At 44.0% G+C, this 22,500-nt stretch overlaps 1 protein-coding gene across 1 annotated transcript in view; it reads right to left on the reverse strand.

Annotated features, from left to right (window-relative positions):
- slc12a5b (solute carrier family 12 member 5b) overlaps window positions 1–22,500 on the reverse strand; it is a gene marked incomplete at both ends in the record, with an annotated part of 60,386 nt that overhangs the window by 16,350 nt on the left and 21,536 nt on the right. Inside the window, 3 exons of the mRNA XM_080533711.1 lie at window positions 5,954–6,100; window positions 8,999–9,139; window positions 9,283–9,386. Coding sequence (XP_080389837.1) covers window positions 5,954–6,100; window positions 8,999–9,139; window positions 9,283–9,386 — 392 coding nt within the window. The remainder of the gene's footprint in view (window positions 1–5,953; window positions 6,101–8,998; window positions 9,140–9,282; window positions 9,387–22,500) is intronic.

The following is a 22,500-nucleotide window of genomic DNA, read 5'->3' on the forward strand; positions in this document are numbered from 1 at the left end:
ATAAAGTTGGTAGTTAATGCTCCTCCATAGCAGTCAACAGTTGGTACATGATTGACACAGACTAAGATATAGGTATACATATGCCATGCTAATGCTTTTATCCGAAGCGACTTACATTGCCTTGAGTACATAAATTTTTCAGTATGTATGGTCCCAGTGGGAATCACTGGGACCATAAGCGTATGCTCTACCAATTGAGCCACAGAGGACCACAAGTTTAAGACTTTTGTGTGGTCGTCCCACCCATCAGTCTCAGCATCCACCTACTAGGTCACTCTGTAAACAGCCATATATATGATAAGTTATGGGCAGTCCCTGTCATTCTGTATACTAGACCGGAGCCATCCAAATATGCCAAGACTATTTTCATGCAGTAATGGTTCAACTTGACATTAGTGTCCTCCTGACTGAAGTGATTCTGTCAAACACAGTTTGTGGGAAGTATTTTTTATGTGCGTGACGGGTGCTTGTGTTACATGAAAAGGTTGGGAAATGTAGGAACACTACAGGTATGTATGTATCAGTCAGCATCCATTCATTATACAGCCATCAAAAAGCTATATATATATTATTATTAAAGTTATTATTATTATTATTATTATTATAAAAAGCTAACACGACGCCACGAGTCAATGTTTGGAAGCACTCTTTTCTTGAAAAACCTCTCCTCCCTTGCCTGGCTTTGGGTAAGTTCTCCCAGCCATGAAGCCCTGCTGTCGTTCCGATTTAACACATTTTAGGGATCTCCACACGAATCTCCGCTGACAACAGAACAAAGACAGAGAGTTGCTGCTCAAGGCCAGTCCATTAGTACTGCCACACACAGACCCCTCACATCCCTGCGGTGGAGCTTAAAGAGAGCTCCCAGCGGGGTCCCGGTCACCGCCTCCATGTATGGCCGCAGGTAACGGGTTTGTTTGAGTCGTGAGGACGGGGGGCTGGGGGAGCTCCATGCTGATTCCTTGGCTTTTGTATGTTCTTTGATCAATGCGGGACAGGCTGTGACTGTCCTCGGGTCAGCTCTGCCGCTGCCATGCTAATTGACAGCGATGGAGCTGACAGCAGGCAGCTCGGAGCACTAGAGTTCGTTTGTCTCTGCATATGGTACAGACAGGGTATGGCCCAACCACGTGCTGTATGGGGCTATAGGTCCGTTGGGGAAAGACACTGTATTAATCTTTAAGGCTGTTGAGTTGCATAATTGTTTTTTTTTGTAGTGGAATATGGCATTATAGCGAAACAGAGAGTGATGGAATCCACATCTCAAAATATACAACTGTGTACATTACAACTTTTTTCTGTAAATAAGAGGATGACTTGTAAATGTACACTAGAAGCTTTAAAGGATACCTCAGGTCAAAAAAGGATTTAACTAGGATTTATTCAACTGGGAGAGCTTTTGACAGAAATGGAAGTGCCATTGAGACTATCCTTATCAGGGCTGAAGCGGCCCTCTCTCTCTGGCCCTGGCTGGCAGACAGCCCATTCTAACACTGCCGATCGTGATAGGGATGGAGAGAAAGAAGAGAGAGAGGGGGGAGAGAGGGAAAGAGGGGAATAGAGGAATTACAGTGAGATAGAACTGGAAACATGTACGGAGAGAGAGAGAGAGAGAGAGAGAGAGAGACGAGGGAAAGATGGAGATAGTGGGATGGTGGATTGAGAAAGGATGAGGGGATTATGGAGAGAGGGAGAGAGAGGGAGAGAGAGAAAAAACTAAATAAAAATATAAGCGCAAGTGGCAATGGGGCGTGTTCCTACAGATATGGCCCCCATAACCATAAATGGGGTGAGATTGACAGACACGGGGTGGATCTACAGACAGGTTGTAGATTGACAGATAGGGGGTAGACCTACAGACAGGGGGGTAGACCACTCACCTAATATGGGCCAAGTTGAACTCATGATATACTAAGCTATGATATTATGAAGTACCCTAGGACCACGGGCCTGTAAAGTACCAGTCACCTAATTATGGCCTGATATACATAGGCTACTATGCTATGATGATAATATACACTAAATACGAAAATGCGTTTTGGATTAACCTTCCCCAGTTAATGACCATGTTGTATAGTTTATGTCAAGCATTTCACTACTTATAATGTGCTTACACTATATTCTTGCAAGTCTAAGCATAGTATGCCACCCCCATCTGACTGAATCAGGTAAAGTGGTCATGAGAAGATGAGTTTTAAAGTGCTATATTAGCATTAGCCTTAGCTTTTAGACAAAATGGTCTATGGTTTTTTGAGATATCTGGAAATGCTTCAACATGGTAACACATTGTAGTGCCAGGAAGCATTGTTAATCAGACATGGGAGGTATAGGTTTTCAATATATTTGTAGAGTATGTTAAGTGAATGAACCAGAGTAAAGTTGTCTGTGTAGGCTATTTGTGAACGATATATCATGTTAAGCTGAATGGAATCAATATGCAGCATAGAGGCAATGACTAGGTTAGTGAATGAGCAGAAGAGGAGAAAGCAGTGGGAAGATGCATGTGGACGAACTCAACTGCATAAAGATGCGTGTCTTTGCTCTCACCACCTTTCCGAAGATGCATTGGAGGCATTTAATCGACCACCGCTAATGAAAGAGCTCACAGGTAAGAAGACTACGCTTTATCATAAAACGAAAGTTTGATAACGTCAACTTGTATTGAACAGCTGAGACAGAAATCAGTGCTCTTTACAACAAGTTTGTTTACTCTCTCCATCTCGGTTGGCATTGGTTGACAGTTGCTGCACAGACACCAGCGATTATGTCCCACTCGGGCCTCCTCACCTCTCGGATCAGCTTCATTTTGATCGACATTGTGTCTACTGTCTTCTCTGCTGTCCTCCTCCCTGCGCTCAGGTTCAAATTGAAAAGGCTGGACAGAAAACATAGCTAGATAATTGCGACCTGCGACCTCTGTCCTCTCATATTCATAAAAGATGCAGGAGGGGAGGAGGGTGGGCACGTGTTGTGCCCACGCCAAATGAAGCGTCATTATGTCACAGACGTGTCGAACATTTCAAAAATGTCAAACATTGAACATTTCAAACATCTGTAATGTCCTTGTTTTTTTTAGATATCTTCAAATGCTTCGACATAGTAACACATTGGTAGTGCCCTCTATTAGCCTGTCGAATGCCATAAATATTGACGTAGCAGGGCAAATTCTCAGAGCATTTGAAAATTCTGGGCCAATTCTTTTTCTTTTCATATCATTTTCTCAGATATCTTTAAATGGATCTCATATCCTTTAACACCCTATAGAGAGACGTGCACCATGCATGTTCGTTATAAGTTTGGCCCAATTTTCCACCTGCAGAAAAATCCATCTTGGTACCTTTATGGGTTCTTGAGGCAAATATGTTCCCCATGAGGAAAGACACATATGTACCAAGTTTCATACATTTTCATAGAACAGGGTAGAAATGCCAGCATTGTGAAGTTACTTGATTTTCTATTTGTTATTATAGCGACACCTATGGTCTAATCATGGTCATTCTTTCTGCCATAGTTACTGATGCTCTCTAGTTGTGGCATGCAAATTCATAGCATTTTTGGTGAGGGACTTTTTGAGCTATTTGACCAAAGCCAGGAAAAGAATAATAATAAGTAAACCACCAATAACAATACTGTCCCTACTACTACGTAGTAGTAGGAACACTAACAAGAAAAAGAGAGAGGGAAGAGGCGGGAGAGGAGAGGAAGACGGTGAGACAGAACAACAGAGAGAGGAGCAGCAGGTGAGAAGTCTTGGCTTCGGATACCCTGTGGGGGCTTGGTTATTTATAGACACTTCCCTCTACCCCCCTATAGAGAGAGTGTATCTCCCAGTCCCTCCATACAGACATAGAGGACAGGCCTAAAACCAGAGGTCACCTTAATAAAGGAGTAGTTCACCCCAAAATCTATGTTTTTCCAAAACCTTTCGTTCTTCAAAAGTGGTAGATTTGTAGATCCTATATATATATACATGGGCGTCAGCAGCTTTTTGAATATGGGGGGGACACTTATTTTTCGGGGGGTCTGGGGGTCCCCCCCCCCCCCCGAATTTTTTTAAATAGTAGATTCAATTTCCTGCATTCTGGTGCGTTTTACACCCAAAATAATCTCCCTCTTTCTTTGTTTTTCCTTGGAGCTGGCATGGTCTGCAATTACTGACTACTATTATGTTTTGGTTTAACTCACAGAGGCCTGACACTGACACGTGGCACTTTTTAGGTACTTTATTAAATATGAAGATTCAAAAAGAATCAAAGAGTGAATTAGAAAAGAATGAGGTAATACTCAGAGCCTATTACAATCAAACTTAGCCCTCTTCAGTGCATTGCAGAACATACAACTATAACAAACAAACAAAATCAAAGAGTGAATTAGAGCTGTCTCCACTGCCCCTGCCTGCTGCCCCTGCCTCTGACTCACTCTCACTCTCAACCACCTATAACAGGAGAAATGGGGATGCATTGAGCACTTGTTCATATTGTTTTTCTCTAATAGAACATTTGACATAGAAATACAATCATCAATACAAAAAATACAATCACAAGCATTTTAGAAATAGAAAAATAAATGGAACAGGTGTTTTCTTCTTATTTTTTAACCCTAGCTCAAGCAATCAGATGCAAAATTGATTCTTTGGGTGGGTGCAATGGCCAAATTAAATAGTGCAAATGCTCAGGGCAATGAACACGGGCAGGAGATGCAATAATGACAGGACAGGTAAGCACTGTGAGGTGTTTGTCGCCATTCTGTGCTTTTGATGACATTTCGCCTGTGTCTGTTCTGCATTTAAACATGTCTAACCGCACTAGTAATGCCTAACAAAACTGCTAGTGCCATATAGCTGATCTAGCTCGTATTTGGTTGCTAGTAGGCTATGCTAATTATATTGCTAATACAGAGAATGTCTCATAAGGTGCTAACATTCTTATCAGAAAAGCTGGCTGTGTTTGACCTTGGGAGAACGCAATGTTGCTGTTTGGCCACTCACGGGAAAACTTGGATGACTTTGACTTACTTTTATCTTCTTAGAAAATGTTTTCCTTATATCCATCTTGGTGGATGATCTAACGTCTTGCCTCAGTCTGAATGTTTTGAATCTGCGTGCGTGTCGGATGCTGCTGCTGCCGTGTTAAAAACAGAAGTAAAACGCGGAGTGGACTTCTGGATATGGGCAATCCCCTACTCATAAAGTGGAACGGATTTGATTGTGAAGCAATGAAAATAACGCTGACCAGTCATGCAACATATTTTTGATGGCAAATGTGGGGGGGTCCAAACGACCTTGTTTCAAAGGTGGGGGGGACACGTCCCCCCCCAAATATATGGTGGTGACGCCCATGTATATATGCATGAGGATGGAAATCTACAGGTATGTCAGTTCTTCCAAATGAATGGGAAAGATTGGCACCAGCTGCAACAGATGGTGTGAAGACTCATCTCGACTCTAGACCATTTTAGAGGTTTAAAACTGTCATTACCACCTCAGCAGGTATGGTAGTACCAGCTGCAACCATTACCATGTCCCTGTTAAGCCAAGTGCATTTTAAGCATAAAACTAAGCTTAACACGACCCAAGAAGTGTGATGATTATTCACAAGGCATTGGAAGTAAACAATATTTAAGATTTATTTGCTTCCTGAACATAATTGAATTCCACAGAAATGGTTAGGAGGAAAGGTTTACTGTTTTGCGTTGGTCCTTTCAGGCCTATTATGAATGAATGAATGAATGAATGAATGGTCTTTATTGTCATTGCTACAGTACAGGTACCAAACAACGAAATTTAGGAGGGGGGGGCTCCCCTGGTGTTAGGAAAGAAAGAAAAAAAAAACTTTTAAAAAAATCACAAGAAGGGTTAGGGTTAGGGTTAGGGTTAGGGTTAGGGTTAGGGTTATTAACACTGGAATGTACAGCAGCAGGGCTAGGGACCAACATGGTGTGAACATTCACCCACCGTGGAGCAACACACGAAGACGATGAGGAAGGAGCCCAAGACTCCTCCGATGCCCACCATCCAGGTCATCCGCAGGAACAGGATCACCCCGAAGATGTTCTGGATGCAGGGAAGGTAGACGCCCATCAGGGTGCCTAGCTGTGGAGCCTGGTAAGCAAACACAACACCATAGTTTAATTCTGGATGTCATGGGCACTGTGTGAGTATGTGTGAGTATGTGTGTGTTTGTGTGTGTGTGTGTGCATGTGTGTGCGTGTGTGTGCTTGTGTGTGTGTGTGTGTGCGTGTGTGTGCTTGTGTGTGTGTGTGTGTGCGTGTGTGTGCTTGTGTGTGTGTGTGTGTGTGTGCGTGTGTGTGTGTGTATGTGTGTGTGTGTGCGTGTGTGTGTGTGTGTGCGTGTCGCTTTGGAATAAGGCGTCTGCTAAATGCCAAAAATGTAAATGTAAATGTGTGTGTGTGTGTGTGTGTGTGTGCCTGTGTATGTGGCAATATACACAGGCACACAAAAAGTAATGTACAGTAAGTACAGTCATGTAATTGCTCCACCATAAGTTGAACAATGTGTCTGATTAATTCCTGCCTTTGCAGGCTTGGTGGATTCTGAGATACAGTGCAACTCATCCTCATCAGAAACACAGAAGCCCCCCTCTTCTATCCATGCACGAAGAGACAGTTATCACGTGAAGAGAGGATGACAACCTCTTCATTCAGGCGGCAAAACGGATTTCCTCCCTCATTAACCAATTTGAATGGCAGCAGGAAGATAAGGGTCCGCTCTCCCCTTTTTCTCATTACTTTTGTCCGGCGATAAGTTTGTGACTTTCAAATGATTGAAGGCCCCTTTCTTCTTTCTGTCTCTATGTGTCTCAAAGCAAAGACCTTTTGCTTCTTGCTGTCTCTTTGTTTCTCTCGTCGAGAGAAAGGAATCCACACGTGTTTATTTCATAGTTTATCTGTAGAAAACCTGCACATCTATTCACATACAGGTGGCGCAAAGATACTGAAGGAGCTTACGTCCTCTGTGTGTATGTCGGCCCATTTGCTAATGACTAGCACAGCTGTCTTGTTGCCGGGGAGAGATCTCCTCTCATTAATTTCTGCATGTATGCCGAGAAGAATACAATGCTCCCTGCAATGTCGGCCAACGCCATATAGCCTTTATCAAAGATGTCTGCTTTCATCAACAGTTTATAAACTAGTGACAAACCATGTATAAACCCTTTATAAAGAGCACCTTCAATGTAAGGTGTTTCGCCCATTTTTTTTTAATTCATCTTGAAAAGTGACACACATGACATGGATGTTAAACACTGCGATACAGGTAAAATAAATCATTTGTCCTCTTAGTCCTTGTCTGTCTCTCTGACATTCTGATTAAGTGTCTGAAACGCCTCATTTAAATTCAAAGGAGTCCAGGGAAAGGCTGTGAGATGAGTAGGAAATTGAAATATGTACGGGGAGAGGAAATGTCATTGCCCTGGAGGTTTGCCTGGGTGACAGGGGAGAGACAGTGAGAGACGCCGCAGTGACACCCTGGCTCACGTTCAGCCCTTGGACCCCCAGGAGACTCTATCTATCACAATGGGGCCTTGCCAGAAGCCACACAATGACACCATTAACTCAGCGTCCAGTGACATGGCTCCGCAGTGTCTGTATCTCTTGGTACAGTGTGTACAGAATGTATCAGCTGTATGAAACGCAAAGCACATATATATTTCAAATGGCCATATCATATCATATCATATCATATCATATATCAGATGGACAATGTATCACTCTTTAATCAGATCACAAAGAGTAACATGGTCTTCTCTCAGCAGAAATGAGTACCATCACTCACTGAAGATGTCTAAAGCGCAGTGGCAAAAAGAAACTGTCAGGCTCAAGCATGACATGTGATCATGTGGCCCAATTTCACAGGAGGGATCTGATGAGTCAGGCTGTTGACGAAGGCTGATACGACTCTACAGAAATCATCCAAGCTAGAAAAAAACTAACACAAAGTCACATCCATTCACGATGCATCACAGGGCCGGCCGCTGGCATAAACACTCGATGCGGTCGTTTAGGGCCACAACCGCTAGAGGGGGCCACACTTGCGCTGCTGATTTAGCACGAGCTACCACCCGTCAATCAAAAACGACCCCCCCTCTGCTATGCCCCCAACTCCCCCCACTCGACGAAACGTGGTGGTGTGGGGAGGGGGGGGGGGGCACAGTCCAAATCTTGTTTAGTCCTAGGGCCTTGCCTGCAGCTTCATATCTACAGTACCTAGTTTTAGACGTGTTTTGCCTCTTGACTTCTAAGAGCTGGCGAATTAAGATTGGATGATGAAAGGAGGGCGAAAGATGCAGTGACTTGACTCACGCCATGACGGGGAGGCAGACGGAGAGAGCAGCGTGTTGTGTCAGTGTTACGCTCCATTGCACTGTTGCCGGATAACAGGCTTAATGTGGGTCTGTTCAGGTCCGATAAATAACCAAACTGCTATTGAACGGCGGGGAAGGAAAAGGGCAGCGGGCATGGCCATCAATAATTTATTGTGTCTGGCCTAAACGTGGTGAAGGGGTCATCAATAACCTCCCTGTCCTCTCCTAATCAGCTTGGACCTGGCCAGGTGGAGGATGGAGGCCTGGGAGGGACACACTCGGATTAACTCAAAACCTCTGATGATGTTTCGGAGTTGTGTCTTAAGTTTAGATTGAGGTGGTAAAGTGATTAGTCAGTGCAGTGAGTGGTATCATATATTAAATCTTCCCAATCACAAATGCTGCCTCTCTGGAAGATGACCTCTTGAAGGAGTTTTCCACAATGTGATTGTGGAATGTAAAGATTTGGCACCACTTCCTTGTTCCAAGACGAAAAATGTCAAATGTATGTGGATCATATTTCACCTTACTTTCTCATTTTCGGTCAGTCTTGTAAATGTGTGCAGGTGTATGTGGCCTATACCAGTGAGCAGTGTGTCTCTTTCTACTCTTCATGCTTCAAAGGATTTGCCCTTCAGGGCACAATAAGGATGTGAAGGATGCGTTGAATCAAATACCTTGATGGGTTTTTTGGACGGGCGCGCCCCCTCCTCATTGTTCTCGGCCTCCTCGTGCTCTTTGCTGCCCTGGGGCAGGTTGGAGTAGTTGGCCAGACTACTGAGCAGCGAAGACACCATTGGGCTGGTGTCCATCTCCTCCTGCAGAACAGATGGCCAGAGATGCACACAGTCACTGGTGTTAGTACACTAGAACACAGTTGGCAGTCTGGTGAGTTTTGTGTTGCATGATGTGTGATCGTGAGTAATTCAAGTCAGGTCTTTGGGGGGAGAGAAGCACTGACCTCAAACAGAGCCATGTTCTTGCCGTCATACTGCTGACTCTTCTCCACGTCGCTGGCGGTGCTGCTGTTGATGAAGGGACTGCTCTCTTTGGGGTTCCCGTCACCTGGAAAACACACATCATTCATTTACTCACAACTGACACTTCAACTCATTCAGTGCCAAGGGTGAATAAAGTCACCCAAATGGTCAATGTTCTAGAGTGCCAAGGGTGACATTATTCACCAAAAATACATTATGATACTTAATTTTGTAGCCAATCAAAGTATTGGTGCCAGGTAAATACCACATAAAACACTTTATGGCACTCTTCTGGAATTCTTTGGCAGTTGGTGAGTTAAACAAGAGAAATTACTCTTTAAATGACAGACCCAAGTTGTTTCAACAGGAACATAAATCGGTTGCGGCTTTTAGTAGATAAATGTGCTGTCTGTTGATAAATGATGTTAGCTTGCAAAAGTATTAATCTTTTCGATTTAATTACACAAGCACACATTGAGAACACTGATAGGGAAGTCGTCTATTTAGATGGATCTATGCCGGCTTTGCTTGGTGAGAGTTCATGCTGTGAATCAGAAATGGAACCAAAAGCTCAAAATGATGTGTATTCATCATCTTGGTGAGTATTTATCATATCACACTGAGAACCTTATGCTTTATGAAGTAGAATATCATTTTAGAGTCTTATTTCGATATTACAAGGGGTTATACATGTGAACACACACACACACACACACACACTCACACTCACGCGCACACTCACGCTCACGCGCACACGCACACGCACACGCACACGCACACGCACACACACACGCACACGCACACGCACGCACACACACACACACACACACACACACACACACACACACACTTGTAGTCATCCAATCAATACTTTTTGGATTGCCTGCTCCTGTACCCCTTCCAGTCTCACCTCGGAGTCTGATTAGGTCCCCTGCCCTACCACAGACTCTGTGCGCAGGGCCTATTTATAGTGCAGCACGGTGGCAAAGATGGGCACTGGCTGCCTCTCCTTCCCTCCATGTGAGTCCCAGGAGAGACCCTCCTTAGACGGAAAGAGAGGAATACTAAAGACCCACTGCAGTGCATCAGAGGCAGGCAGCCCACACCAACCAGAGCAGCCAACGCTAGCACATGCTAGCCCAAAGTCATGAATGTGCAGCATGAACCCACTCCTATTACACGGTCACACCAGCCCAGCACAAGGCTCAAGGTTGAAGCTGACCGAACCACAAATAAACATTCATTGTTTTGTCTTGATCTTGTTCATGTCTGTTTCGCGTTTGAATGTATATCATTTCTCCTCTGAAAATAGCCAGCAAGTTTTTCTGTCTCTTAACCTTGGGGAAAATAGGCATACTTTGCAGACACTCAAACATGTGGGTGATCACTCACTCAGCTATGGCCTCTATAGTAAAGTTCTCTACATACTACAGTGCATACATTACTGTCGCTCCGTCTCTTTTGTAACAACCTGCAATATGCTTATTTTCAATTTCTGATTCAGATGGACCAAGGTACTGGTATGAGTATGTCCTCTGTTACATAACTCTAAATTCAATGACTCAGCAATATGTTGATTTTGTACATGGTCTGTCAACGACATGTTCCCAATAAAGTAGAGTAAAGACTGCACTGAGGTGTTACACAAAACTTGCCATGAAAAATCCTGGTGGTGACAATAATTTATACAATACGTGCAATAGTATTGCTCTGGTGCATTTCTTTCTTGATTGTGTTTTATTATGTTGTAATTATGTATGTGTATTATGTATTGTTGTAAACTGTGTGTATGTACTCCCTTGCAAAAGAGACCTTGGTCTCAATGGGACTCCCTGCCAGCTTGACCTCCTTTGCACACACACACACACACACACACACACACACACACACACACACACACACACACACACACACACACACACACACACACACACACACACACTGTAGCCCTGTATGTACAATGACATTAGTTGTGTGATTGACTGTTCATTTATCTTCAGTGGATGAAACACCAGGAGGAATGCTCATTAGGGCCAGGCCATTCCATATACAGTGGCCCATCTCATTAAACATAACCTTGTTCATTTAATAAACCAACATGGCTTTGAAATGTGACGTGCTCTCATGCAGCTTATTCTGTATTATATTTTTATGGAGTTCATATTGATGTTCAATGGGATGTGCTTTAACATTAACCTAATTAATATGATCAGTATACAGTATTCTATGGAAGTAGACATATATTGAATGTACTGTATGTAGTGTTTTTTTCAATAGGTAAACATATGTTCTATTTTACATTCTTATAAATTAACCTAAACCTAAACACATAGCGTTGTTAGCTATTAATCATTCAAGAATTGTGTTATTGAATGAGGAAATCAAATTGGGCATGCTGAGAGAAAGCCTTCCTGTCGTCTGAGTGTCTGGGGGAGCAAACTATATCAATTTGACCTCCCATAGATTTACTTTGAGCTCTGCGTCCTTTTACCTGTTGTATTGATCGAGCTTGGGAAGGACATCCAGACACTTCACTCTCCCTCTCTCAGCTGCTCAGCTCTGCCCCCCACCATTTTAACAGCGTTCATCCTTCACACTGTACCTCCCTCTCGGGGGAGGCTGGCTGAGGTAGAAGTCGGAGGACAGGCTCATTGTAATGCATGGAATGGACCCCCCCCCCCCCCCCCCGCCAATATCAGTAGGAGGGAGATGGCTATTGGAGCATAGACCTCATAAAGAGGGCATTCTGTAAATAGAGGGAGTTTGTATGTGTGTGTGTGTGTGTGTATGTGTGTGTGTGTGTGTGAGAGAGAGAGAGAGAGAGAGAGAGAGAGAGAGAGAGAGAGAGATAGAGAGAGAGAGAGAGAGAGCGAGCGTATGGTGATAGATGTACAGTAAGCTAGTATATATCTATCCCTCAGTCGCTAAGACCACAGTGTGTGCACACATTATAATGGTCCCCCCATACAGCATGTCCTTGGTGCTATGGCAAATGTTGATGAATGCCTCATGAGGGAGGAGGCTCCATAGTCTATAAACCAGGGCAGGTTGGTGGAGGCAGAAACAGGAGGACAGTAATGCATGGAATACATTACAATGAGCCTGATGTCCTCTGACTTCTACCTCAGCCAGCCTCCCCTGCTATAGGTAGCCGCTCTCCCTTTCCTCAGTATTAAATTAGATTAGATTAGATTCAACTGTATTGTCATTGCAGAGTACAAGAAGTACTAGGCAAGTAGTACAGTACAAGTGTAGTATCAACAGGTTCTGCAGCCTACAGTACTGTGTGGCTCAGCTTGGCGGCTACACACTTTACACAACCCTCTCTCCCACACAGATCAATGACGTTTACACTGTAACACGTACCTCCCATAAACTGATCTCGAATAACAACAACAACAACAGCAAATCCATTACTCTCCCCACCTCCACCATAATCATCAGGTCTGACATGAATACAATGAAAAAAAGACTTGATACCTGATATCTGTTCACATGATGCTGTTTCTCTGTTTACAATCATAGTAGTGTCTCTGGTCGTTGCAGATAATCACATAAAGACAGGTAAACCTCACGAGTACAACAGCTTAATCCCCATGGAATTATTATAATTTATTTTTGATTTTTTTATAGACACTGGAGAAACAGTACAGGGGGGGGGGGAGTAGAAATCTTAGGAGACACAGTATATACTGATATACTACTGCACCTGAGTGGATGAGCCAAAACACTGGAGGGGGTGGGGGGGGGGAATGGCAATGGACAGCCAAAGCCTTTCAATTGATCGGATGGTGAGTGAAGAGGCTTGGGGGATACGACTGAGAAACAGCTCTAAATCCTCCAACTGTCCCCTTAAGGTACACTGGTCTCAGTGAGGAGAATCTTGATCTCAATGCTTGAACTCCTCCTGAGTTGGTGCTGCTCTGTTGAACTGAGGAAAAAAAGGCCTTTGGATTTCAGTAAAAAAAAAAGAAATATTCCATCCACATGATTGAAATGTGTCAAATCAATCATTTGTGTATTTTTACAGATTATGAAAGTGCAGACTGCAAGCTTTCGAATGGTGTGTCACCAAATACCGGAGAAACTCGCTCTGAATCAGACGTGTTTGCTACCATTGCGTTGGTAGCTAGCTAGCAGCTAAGAAGGAACATGCTATTACATCTAACTGCATGTTTAGCACATTGTAGCCCACATGAAACATATGGCTACTACGATAAACCTGAATCTGTCTGGAATTGCAATTTCGTGTCCCACCACTAGATGGCACATGCGCATTATACTGCAGTGTTGATGAATCGCAACGTGCCCTTTCCGCTTTCCGTCCAATTTCGCTCAGACGTAAAGAAGGACATTCGAGAAGAGAACTGAACGATCTCCCGGTATGAAAACACGACACAAAGGACACACATTCATGATTAATCCACTCATATCAACTATTAATAAGTCGTTTGGTTTGTCAGGAGCTGAATCCTGTGTGAGAGTGAACGTGAAGAGCCCTGTCTGTTTTGCGGTCGCTCATTGAGAGCTCCGGTAAGCAATGAAAATGCATAGCCACCATGTTAGCTAACGTTAACGTGTAGCTGGCTACACGATGCCTTGTTGAGATATTCTTTCTACAAAAACCAATCGGAGTTATGGCAGGCTAGCTAGCACCTTCGTGCTGAAATGTAGCTAGCAAGTGATAACGTGGTGCACTATTAAAGGTGCAATGCACTGATTTTGGTTGACTTATTTAAGTCATTTTATGATGTTATTTTAGTTAAATAAGATATAAGTGATGAGTTCATTTAAATTGTTTAAAAGGAATAAGTTAAGAGATAAGTTAAGAACATGTTACATTTAAATACAGTGTTTAAATATATAAATATTGCTAAAGAGAGAATTTCATCTGTTTACTTTAAAATTGATATTGTGATATGAGAGTTCATGATATATTATTATTATTATTATTTTATCTGCACTAAAGTACCTTGTGGTGTATATTTAATCATTTCACAATGATTGAAGTACAGTATAGCATTTGGTTATACATGAGAAGATGTTTTGATGATGGAAGTGAGTTAATGAGGTCTAGAGAAGATATTAACTGTGCACTCTGTTCTCAGAACTCAGGTTTTTGACCAGGATTAGAAAAGTATCTGAACCCCTGCGGGTTCAGTGGCGAGCCTACCCACGAGACGAAGACTGACTGTGGACGGAACGGAGACACAGTGTGGCCAGCTGTGCGATTCGTCTACAGAGAACATCCGGACCATTGACCCATTCTGCCCATCTCAGGAACCCAGATAAGCTTAACACTTGAATCTACCCGGGTAGTGTTAGGGCTGAACACTGGACAGTGAACACTCATGCTTCAAAGCGTGAACTTTGAATCTTTTGATCCACTGAACCTCACGAACAAGGTGCACCTCTTTTATTTTATTTTATTTTCTCTTAGGGCCCAAGGTAAAGTGTGCCTGTGCACTATAGTGAGCCGGCATTAGGTAGGAAGGGATTGTACACATCTTTATTATTTTTATAATACACTTTAATATTGTTGCATTACGTGGTTTCTGTCACTTCCTTGTGTAGTCTCTTTCTCTGCTGACATTCATCCTAGGCTCAGTAGACGAACCTAAGAATTCCCTGATACTAGCCCGTATTTAATGATATTTAGCACAACTATTCAGTAACTTTATTCACCTCTAGGAGGCGTTACATATGGCGAGCCAGCCAGGAGCCTAGTTTATGATTGTCAGCATTGAGAGTGTACTAGCAGTGACAGTGTGTTTTAAAGTGTGCGAAACTCCTGTTAAAAGATGGATTTCATAATGAGTTCAGGTATCAAAGTTCCTAACTCGGTAATTGTGAGTGCTTTGGTTGAAACACCAGATTATGATGAGATTGTTGACTTCCTTAAGAAGTATGGCACCCTGAAAATAGTCCTGATAAAGGGCACTAGCTCAGAGTTTGATAATAGCCTAATCGTTGAGTACGATGGTAATGCTATAGAGGCTTTAACCCCTCTTTTGCCTTACACCTACAAACATTCACAGAATCCATTTGAAAGGTACCGAGTCCAAGCCCTTGCAGGTATTTACACTTTTTTTTTTTTTTTTATTATTTGTTTTTCAGATTTTATCCCTTTTTCACCCAATTTGGTAGCCAATTTAACCCAACTTAGCATCCAATTATCCCCTGCCTATTGCATGGGATCCGCCGCACGACCCCGTGGCCGGCAGTCCCAGAGGAGGGCGCCAGGCAGACTAGGCTGACTGGCTCCTCGAGCCCAGTACCGTTATTCCGGCACCCAGGGGGCGGTGTTGCGCGACGGATCCTAGTCCAGAAATACTCCTATACCCCCCTCGGAAGCGGCCGGCCAATATGCCGCTTCCCGTGTGCCTCGGCCATATCTGGATCTGGCGAGCCGGGATACGAACCCCGGCCCCGGTGGGCAGCATGCACTAGCGGCCAGTGCGTAGACCGCTACACCACCGCGGGGCGGTATTTACACTTCTAAGGTAGGTTGCGGTGCTACCAAGACCTACCTTGACGAGATAAAGCGGGTGGCGAAGTTGAGTGGGAGAGGCTTTGAAGAAGTGTTGAAAGAAATTATGTCAGAGATCAGTGAGACACTTGAGACTCCAGAGGAACGTCCCAGCACATCCTCTGGCGCATTTGAGACCCCACCTCCCCAGCCGCTCACAAGCCCCTCTCAGGTGGGCGCTGCCCATGGTGACAGTGAGCCGCGCCGCGCCGCTGACATGAGGCGAAGTCTATTCATCATGGAGGGCGACCTGAATCCACCAGAGATCCAAAAGGTGATTGTCGAGCATGTTTTGGGGAAAGAGGATCTACATTCGCAGTCACACTTTCCCATCAGGCTTCGGTCGTTCTCGGGAAAGACTCCCAGACCCAACGGAGAGACAGACTACGATACATGGCGTTCTCACGTCGAATTTCTCAGAAATGATCCCACCATGTCCAACCTCCAAAAATCACGGAAAATCTTGGAAAGCTTGCTCTCTCCCGCAGCAGACATTGTCAAACGACTGAGTCATGAAGCTACTCCCGACACTTATCTCCAATTGCTGGACGCAGCCTTTGGCACCGTTGAAGACGGCGAAGAACTTTTCGCCCAGTTCATGAATACTCTTCAGGATCCTGGTGAAAAGGCCTCTGCTTATCTTTGCCGTCTGCAAGATGCCCTTAAACTTGCTGCTAAGAGAGGAGGAGTGGCTGCTGAAGAAGCAGATAAGCACATTCTTAAGCAATTCTGTCGCGGGTGTTGGGACAACACTCTACTCTCTGACCTCAACCTCGAAGAGAAGAAGAGTCGCCCCCCAGCATTTTCAGAGCTTCTGCTACTAATACGCACAGAGGAAGATAGGCAGACAGCTAAAGCCGCACGTATGAAGAAGCACCTTGGCTCAACCCGGCAGCGGGCCCAGACAAATCTTCAAAGTGCATGCGTCTGTAGTCAGCAAACGCTCCAGCCTGAGTCTGACCCAATGATAGAGCTTAAGGAGCAAGTGGCAGCTCACTTACCACACTGATGTCTAAGAAAACACAAGGCCAGCAAAGGGCTGGGAAACCCAAGAAGAATACTGAACCTCTCTCAGGCGAGGCAGCACCAGCTAAGGCTGACGCTACAGCTACCGCACCAAGAGGGCAGCCTGCACACTGGAAGCCAAGTGGCGGCCCAAGGCCCTGGTACTGCTTTAATTGTGGAGAGGACGGTCAAATTTCTTCAACTTGTGGTAACGATCCTAACCCCACTCTCGTCGCTGAGAAAAAGAGCAAGTTGAGAGAAAAGCAGCGTCTCTGGGAAGTGAAGAAACAATCCTCTGATAATACGGGTTTTCAGATATAGTCTCAGTTGAGGGACAAACTGAGGCAGAAGCTGGTCAACAATGTCCCGCTAATGACAAAAGTACTGCCAAACCCACAGCCAATGCTGCCTTGAGACAGTCTGATGTTAGAAACCGCCCCCTTAGAGTCCCCCACCGACTAGTAGGAACGAAGAGCACAGGTCAGGTCACAATCAAGGACAAACAATACAGCTGTCTCCTCGACACCGGTTCACAAGTGACCACAGTCACTAAGTCCTTCTATGACCAAAACCTGTCTGAACAACTGATCGAACCGCTCTACAATCTTTTAGAAGTTGAAGGGGCCAACGGTCAACCTGTACCCTACCTGGGCTATGTTGAAGTCAATATTATCTTCCCGAAAGAATTTCTGGGAGTCGAGTATGATGTCCCAACATTAGCTCTGGTAGTTCCAGACAGCGGAACCTTGGGGTACCATATACTAGTCGGCACAAACACCCTCGACGTACTGTATGATATGTATGCAAAGGAGAGCCCAGTGAGTTACCAGCCTGTCCAGAACGGCTACAAGACAGTGCTGAAAGTACAGTGCTGATAGAACATCAACATGCCAAAAACACATAACTACACATAATTAGATGATCACACAGTCCTTGCTTTTGAACACGTCCTAAAACGTTTTCGTAAGTTTGTTTACAAGCCATGTATCACTTACCCAGTAGCCTGAAGCAGGATGGACGCTATACTGTGAATCTAATTTACAAATTACAAGTATTTAGTGATCCTCAAACTGTTGTTTGTTATATTGAGTGGGCTCTTCAACACTTAAACTTTCTTAATATGAAAAAAAACGTAAACACTTTTTGCTTTTTGGTCATTTGTGCGACTTGACAATTGCCAACATGCAGACCTTTTCACCAGACCATGTCACATTTGTGTTGTGGAACTGATTTGCTACAGAAATCCAAAGGCCTTTTTTGTGTGTAGAAATATAATGGGTAGAGTGAACATAGCATATGGTTATTTAAGGATTCATCTGTAGCGATAAAGGGTAAAGGAAAGACGGTAACGGGCAGTGTAAAGATAATATCACAAGTCTTGCCTAACACAAATCGTTTCTTCATCTTTGATATTATATACCGGGCGTACTGTTTAAACATTCACAACCAGTGAAGGACGCAGGCGTGACCAGACAGCTGCAAAATCACCATCCATGTGCTGTAGAGGTGAACATTATTTTCTTCAGCATTCTCACAGCTGAAATAAGGTCATGAATGATTAACCCACTGAGGTTATGAAATCTCATCCATAAACATGAGATAGTGGTTGGGGGGGGGGGGGGGGGGGGAAGGTGCTGCATGCATTTTAAAGCAGGTTGGACAGTGAGTCCTACTGTGTAAGCATGAATTCATTGGAAAGCAAGAGAGCTGGAACTCCACAAGTTGCACCAATCTTGTGAGTCTCCTCTACCCAGTCTTTATCTACAAATAAAATAAAAATACACAAAAACAAAAACAAGGTGGAATACAGAATACAACAGGTGCAGAAATAAAAGTGCCGAAAAGTGCAGTTGTCGGGAGGCAGGCTCACCTCAGGTCAAAGGCCAGGGAGAAGAGGTATGTCTTAGCCAATGTTTTAAAAGCCTCGACAGATCTGACGTGGAGAGGGAGGCTATTCCAGAGCCTAGGGGCTGCCTTTGCGAAGGCTCTATCCCCTCTGGTTTTTAGTCTGCTCCTAGGAACCTCCAGGAGCAGCTGGTCAGCTGACCTTAGGGCTCTGGATGGGATATTGTGGCGCAGGAGATCAGCCAAGTACAGAGGTGTCTGCCCGTACTGCACAAGAACTAAAATGAAGGAATTTATTGTATTAACAAAAAGGGGACATTGAACGGTGCCAAAGAAAATAAAAGGTCCTAACTACCTAACCACACCAGATATAATATATATGTTACGGTACATGTGGGAATACGGTACATGTGGGAAAACTAGGGTTAGGGTTAGGTGCTAGGGTTAGGGTTAGGGGTAGGGTTAGGGTTAGGGTTAGGGTTAGGGTTAGGGTTAGACATGCCAGCATGTACCAAGTCGACGTAGCACCTAACCCTAACCCTAGTTTTCCCACATGTACCGTATTCCCACATGTACCGTAACATATATACATGGGATGGCACCCGTTCCTAGTCTAATGTCTATAGCACAGATGAGGATAACCTGAGCTACACTCCTGCTATGTCACTTGATGGAAACACTGTTTGAAGACTCGATCCTACAGTGTACTGTAGCACCAGAACCAGTCAGACAACCATGTCAACTCTGATTACGTCTTACAGCAGCATCTGGCAGTACAAGGGATTATCTATTCAGGAAATAATAGTAAATAAATAAGTGCATTCTGGGTCACAGTTTGCTCACTCTATGAGCACAGAGGGATGCTGTGTTTACTTCCTCTTCATTGTCTGACACTTCCTGATACTTCCTGACACATGTTTTATTAGATCCAAATTGGACCCTGGCCACCAACTACCCAGCCACTCATCCTGTAGATCTGAAAAAGATTGGATAGGTGAAATAAATATAGTAATATAGCTCCACTTCACTTGACTTCGATAGGCTACATTAGAAGAAAACATTTCCATATTGCTTATACTGTAGTCTGTACGTAACTAATCTGTTCAAGTTCGACTGGAGTGGACAGACAAGGAGTCAACTTAGAATTCAGTAATCCCGCTGATTTCAGCCTGAACAAACCCTGCTACAGAGCTACGGGCACTGCCCAAGAGTTCAAAGGAAAACCCACTTAGATGACCAACACAAGGCTGATCAGATTTGAAAACATTTCTAAGAATGACATTTTTATCTAGTAAATATTTACTGGCAGTAGTGTTTTGGCCATGGGCAGAATTAGCCACTGCTTGGTCATAGCGGTTCACAGTCTGTTTCTGTATTGGGAGCCCCAATGGTATTACTAATCTAAATAGCAAGGAGAAGAAAAAGCGAAACACCAGCAAAATTGCCTCTCACGATTAAGCACGTAATCCTTTGAAACTGGGAATGTTTCCCTAAAGACGCCTTACCTGTCAAATTGGATTAGAAAACATTTCCATTTGATGTAGTTTGAGGTTGCATGGAGGATTACCGCATTTACTGTAGCTGCATTGTTGAACCTACAGTCTTTCCATCCCCGAACACAATGCTACCTGAACTCAATGCTATGCAGCAAATTAATACAGATCAGTGTATTGCACCCTTCATTACAACAAAAACAGCATTATGTCACTGAATCATTACACTGCAGTCACTGCTTCGAGGATGATACATTTGCCACCCATCTTGCACTGAGTACAACTGTAGGTGTTGTGAAATTGCAGTGCAGCATTTTTTATAACCATTGGCTTTTATTCCCACAGTATCTATGGCAGCTCCAATAGCCAACCTACACCACAGTTTTAAATCTGCAACATTTTGTATCTTTTGGCTTAGAATGTAATCTGCTTTCTATTGTGTGTGTGTGTGTGTGTGTGTGTGTGTGTGTGTGTGTGTGTGTGTGTGGTGTGTGTGTGTGTGTGCATTTGTGTGCATGTATATATCTTCCTCTGTGCTTTCTTATTAGATGCATTACTTTCATCCTATGATTTGAGATGTGTTTTCTGAGTCTCCGTCCAAACACGAGCGTCACACATCTGAAATCTTCTAATCTTCATTTGGGTGGTGGATAGAAGGGGGGGGGGGGGTTAGCTGAATCAGAGACACAGAGGTCAAGCAGAAAAAGAACATTCCTTTGCATGGCTGCTTATTTAACCTACGAAAATGTTCTTTCGGAACCGACCGCAGAGCTCAGAACTGTCTCCCGGCCCGGCCCGGCCAAGCCAACACAGTCCTCTAAACCATGTCAGCGCTTCCGCCTCTCACGTAATGACAGCGCCTGTCAACATCAATAAATTACTAGTGATGTATCTCCGCTGTGGCCCTGAGATATTACTCCTGGGACTGTTGTAAATATCCTCCATTACAGAGAAGCACGTTAACACAGCAGAAATAGGTTACAGTATATTTGTTTGTTTTTTTCTGTGTAGAAAAAGTCCTCGGGGGCCCAAGAGTTTGCATCAGTGCAAAGTTTATTTCCGTTCTCTCTTATTCTCTCTTCTTTCTCTTTTATTATTATTTTTTGTCATTTACTGCGGATTTTGCTGCTTGTTCACCCCTCCATTCCTTCGCTGTACCTTCCAATCATGAAATTACCTCCGAAACCTTACCATCTCCAATGAGTGACCCATGGACTCTGGCTCTGATCCTCACTCTCAAATCCTCCCTCTGCATTCTCTGATGACATACTGTGCACATTCATAATCTCCAACTGAATTATTTTTCAAAACAAACTGTCACACATTCTTTCATGGGAAGCACCTACCAATTTTTATTTTAATTTAATTAATTTAATTAATTTAAATTAATTTTGCCATTTAGCAGACGCTTTTATCCAAAGCGACTTACAATTACGAATTACAGGGACATTCCCCCTGGAGTAACTGAGGGCTAGTGCCTTACCCAAGGGCACACTAGTAGTGGTGTGGCTTCAGGCGGGATTTGAACTCACAACCTTCCGATCACAAGTCCAACTCACTATCCACTAGACCACCACTACCCCCATACCATAGCATTAGTTGTGCGCCAAATCCTCTTGGTTTAGTTCCGCAGTTGAACACTCACAGTAATGTACTGGAGACTCTATTGGTGGAAAGCTCCACCTAGTCATGGAAGCTTGTTGCCCTACTACACCATAAATCATCCAAACAGTCTCTCTTGCTTCATGCCCAAACTGTTCTAGTAAAGCCCTTATGTCCTGTCTACTTTGATGGGTTATTGCTATTTCCATTACCTCCAATGTTTTCATTGCTTTCCCAGAGCCTTTATATAAGAGCCATATTGTAGCCTTACATTTAGAATGCCCCTGACCATGGCGACCAGGGCTGCAAAAAGCAACTCGACTCCCTGAACAACAATAAAGAAAGAAAAGAAAAATAACTGTGTACTGTCTGCAAAGTGCCACAAGGTCAACTTTTTAGTCTGGAGGCTAGACATCCTTTCTCACAGCTAGTTCTGTACCCAATTAGACGTGCTCTTCTCTTCTCTCCCAGCGGGCTCACCTGCCCGGGGGGGTCAGAGGTCAGGCCTCCCCACTGCTCATCTGAGGGAGCTCAGGTGGATGAAGCTTCAAAGACGAACCTGCCGACATTTCGAAACTCCTCCTCCTTTTCCCTCCTTCTCCTCCGCGGTCTCTCTGAACAGCTGCCTCAGTTCTGTCACACGCTCTCTCCCCACACTGCGACACCAGCCACAGCTCATAGAACCTCACTCCCCCCCAGGGCCATGGTGTGTTCAAACAGAGACC

The sequence above is a fragment of the Nansenia antarctica genome (genome assembly GCF_963989245.1).
Source record: "Nansenia antarctica genome assembly, chromosome: 6".
Classification (NCBI taxonomy): domain Eukaryota; kingdom Metazoa; phylum Chordata; class Actinopteri; order Argentiniformes; family Microstomatidae; genus Nansenia; species Nansenia antarctica.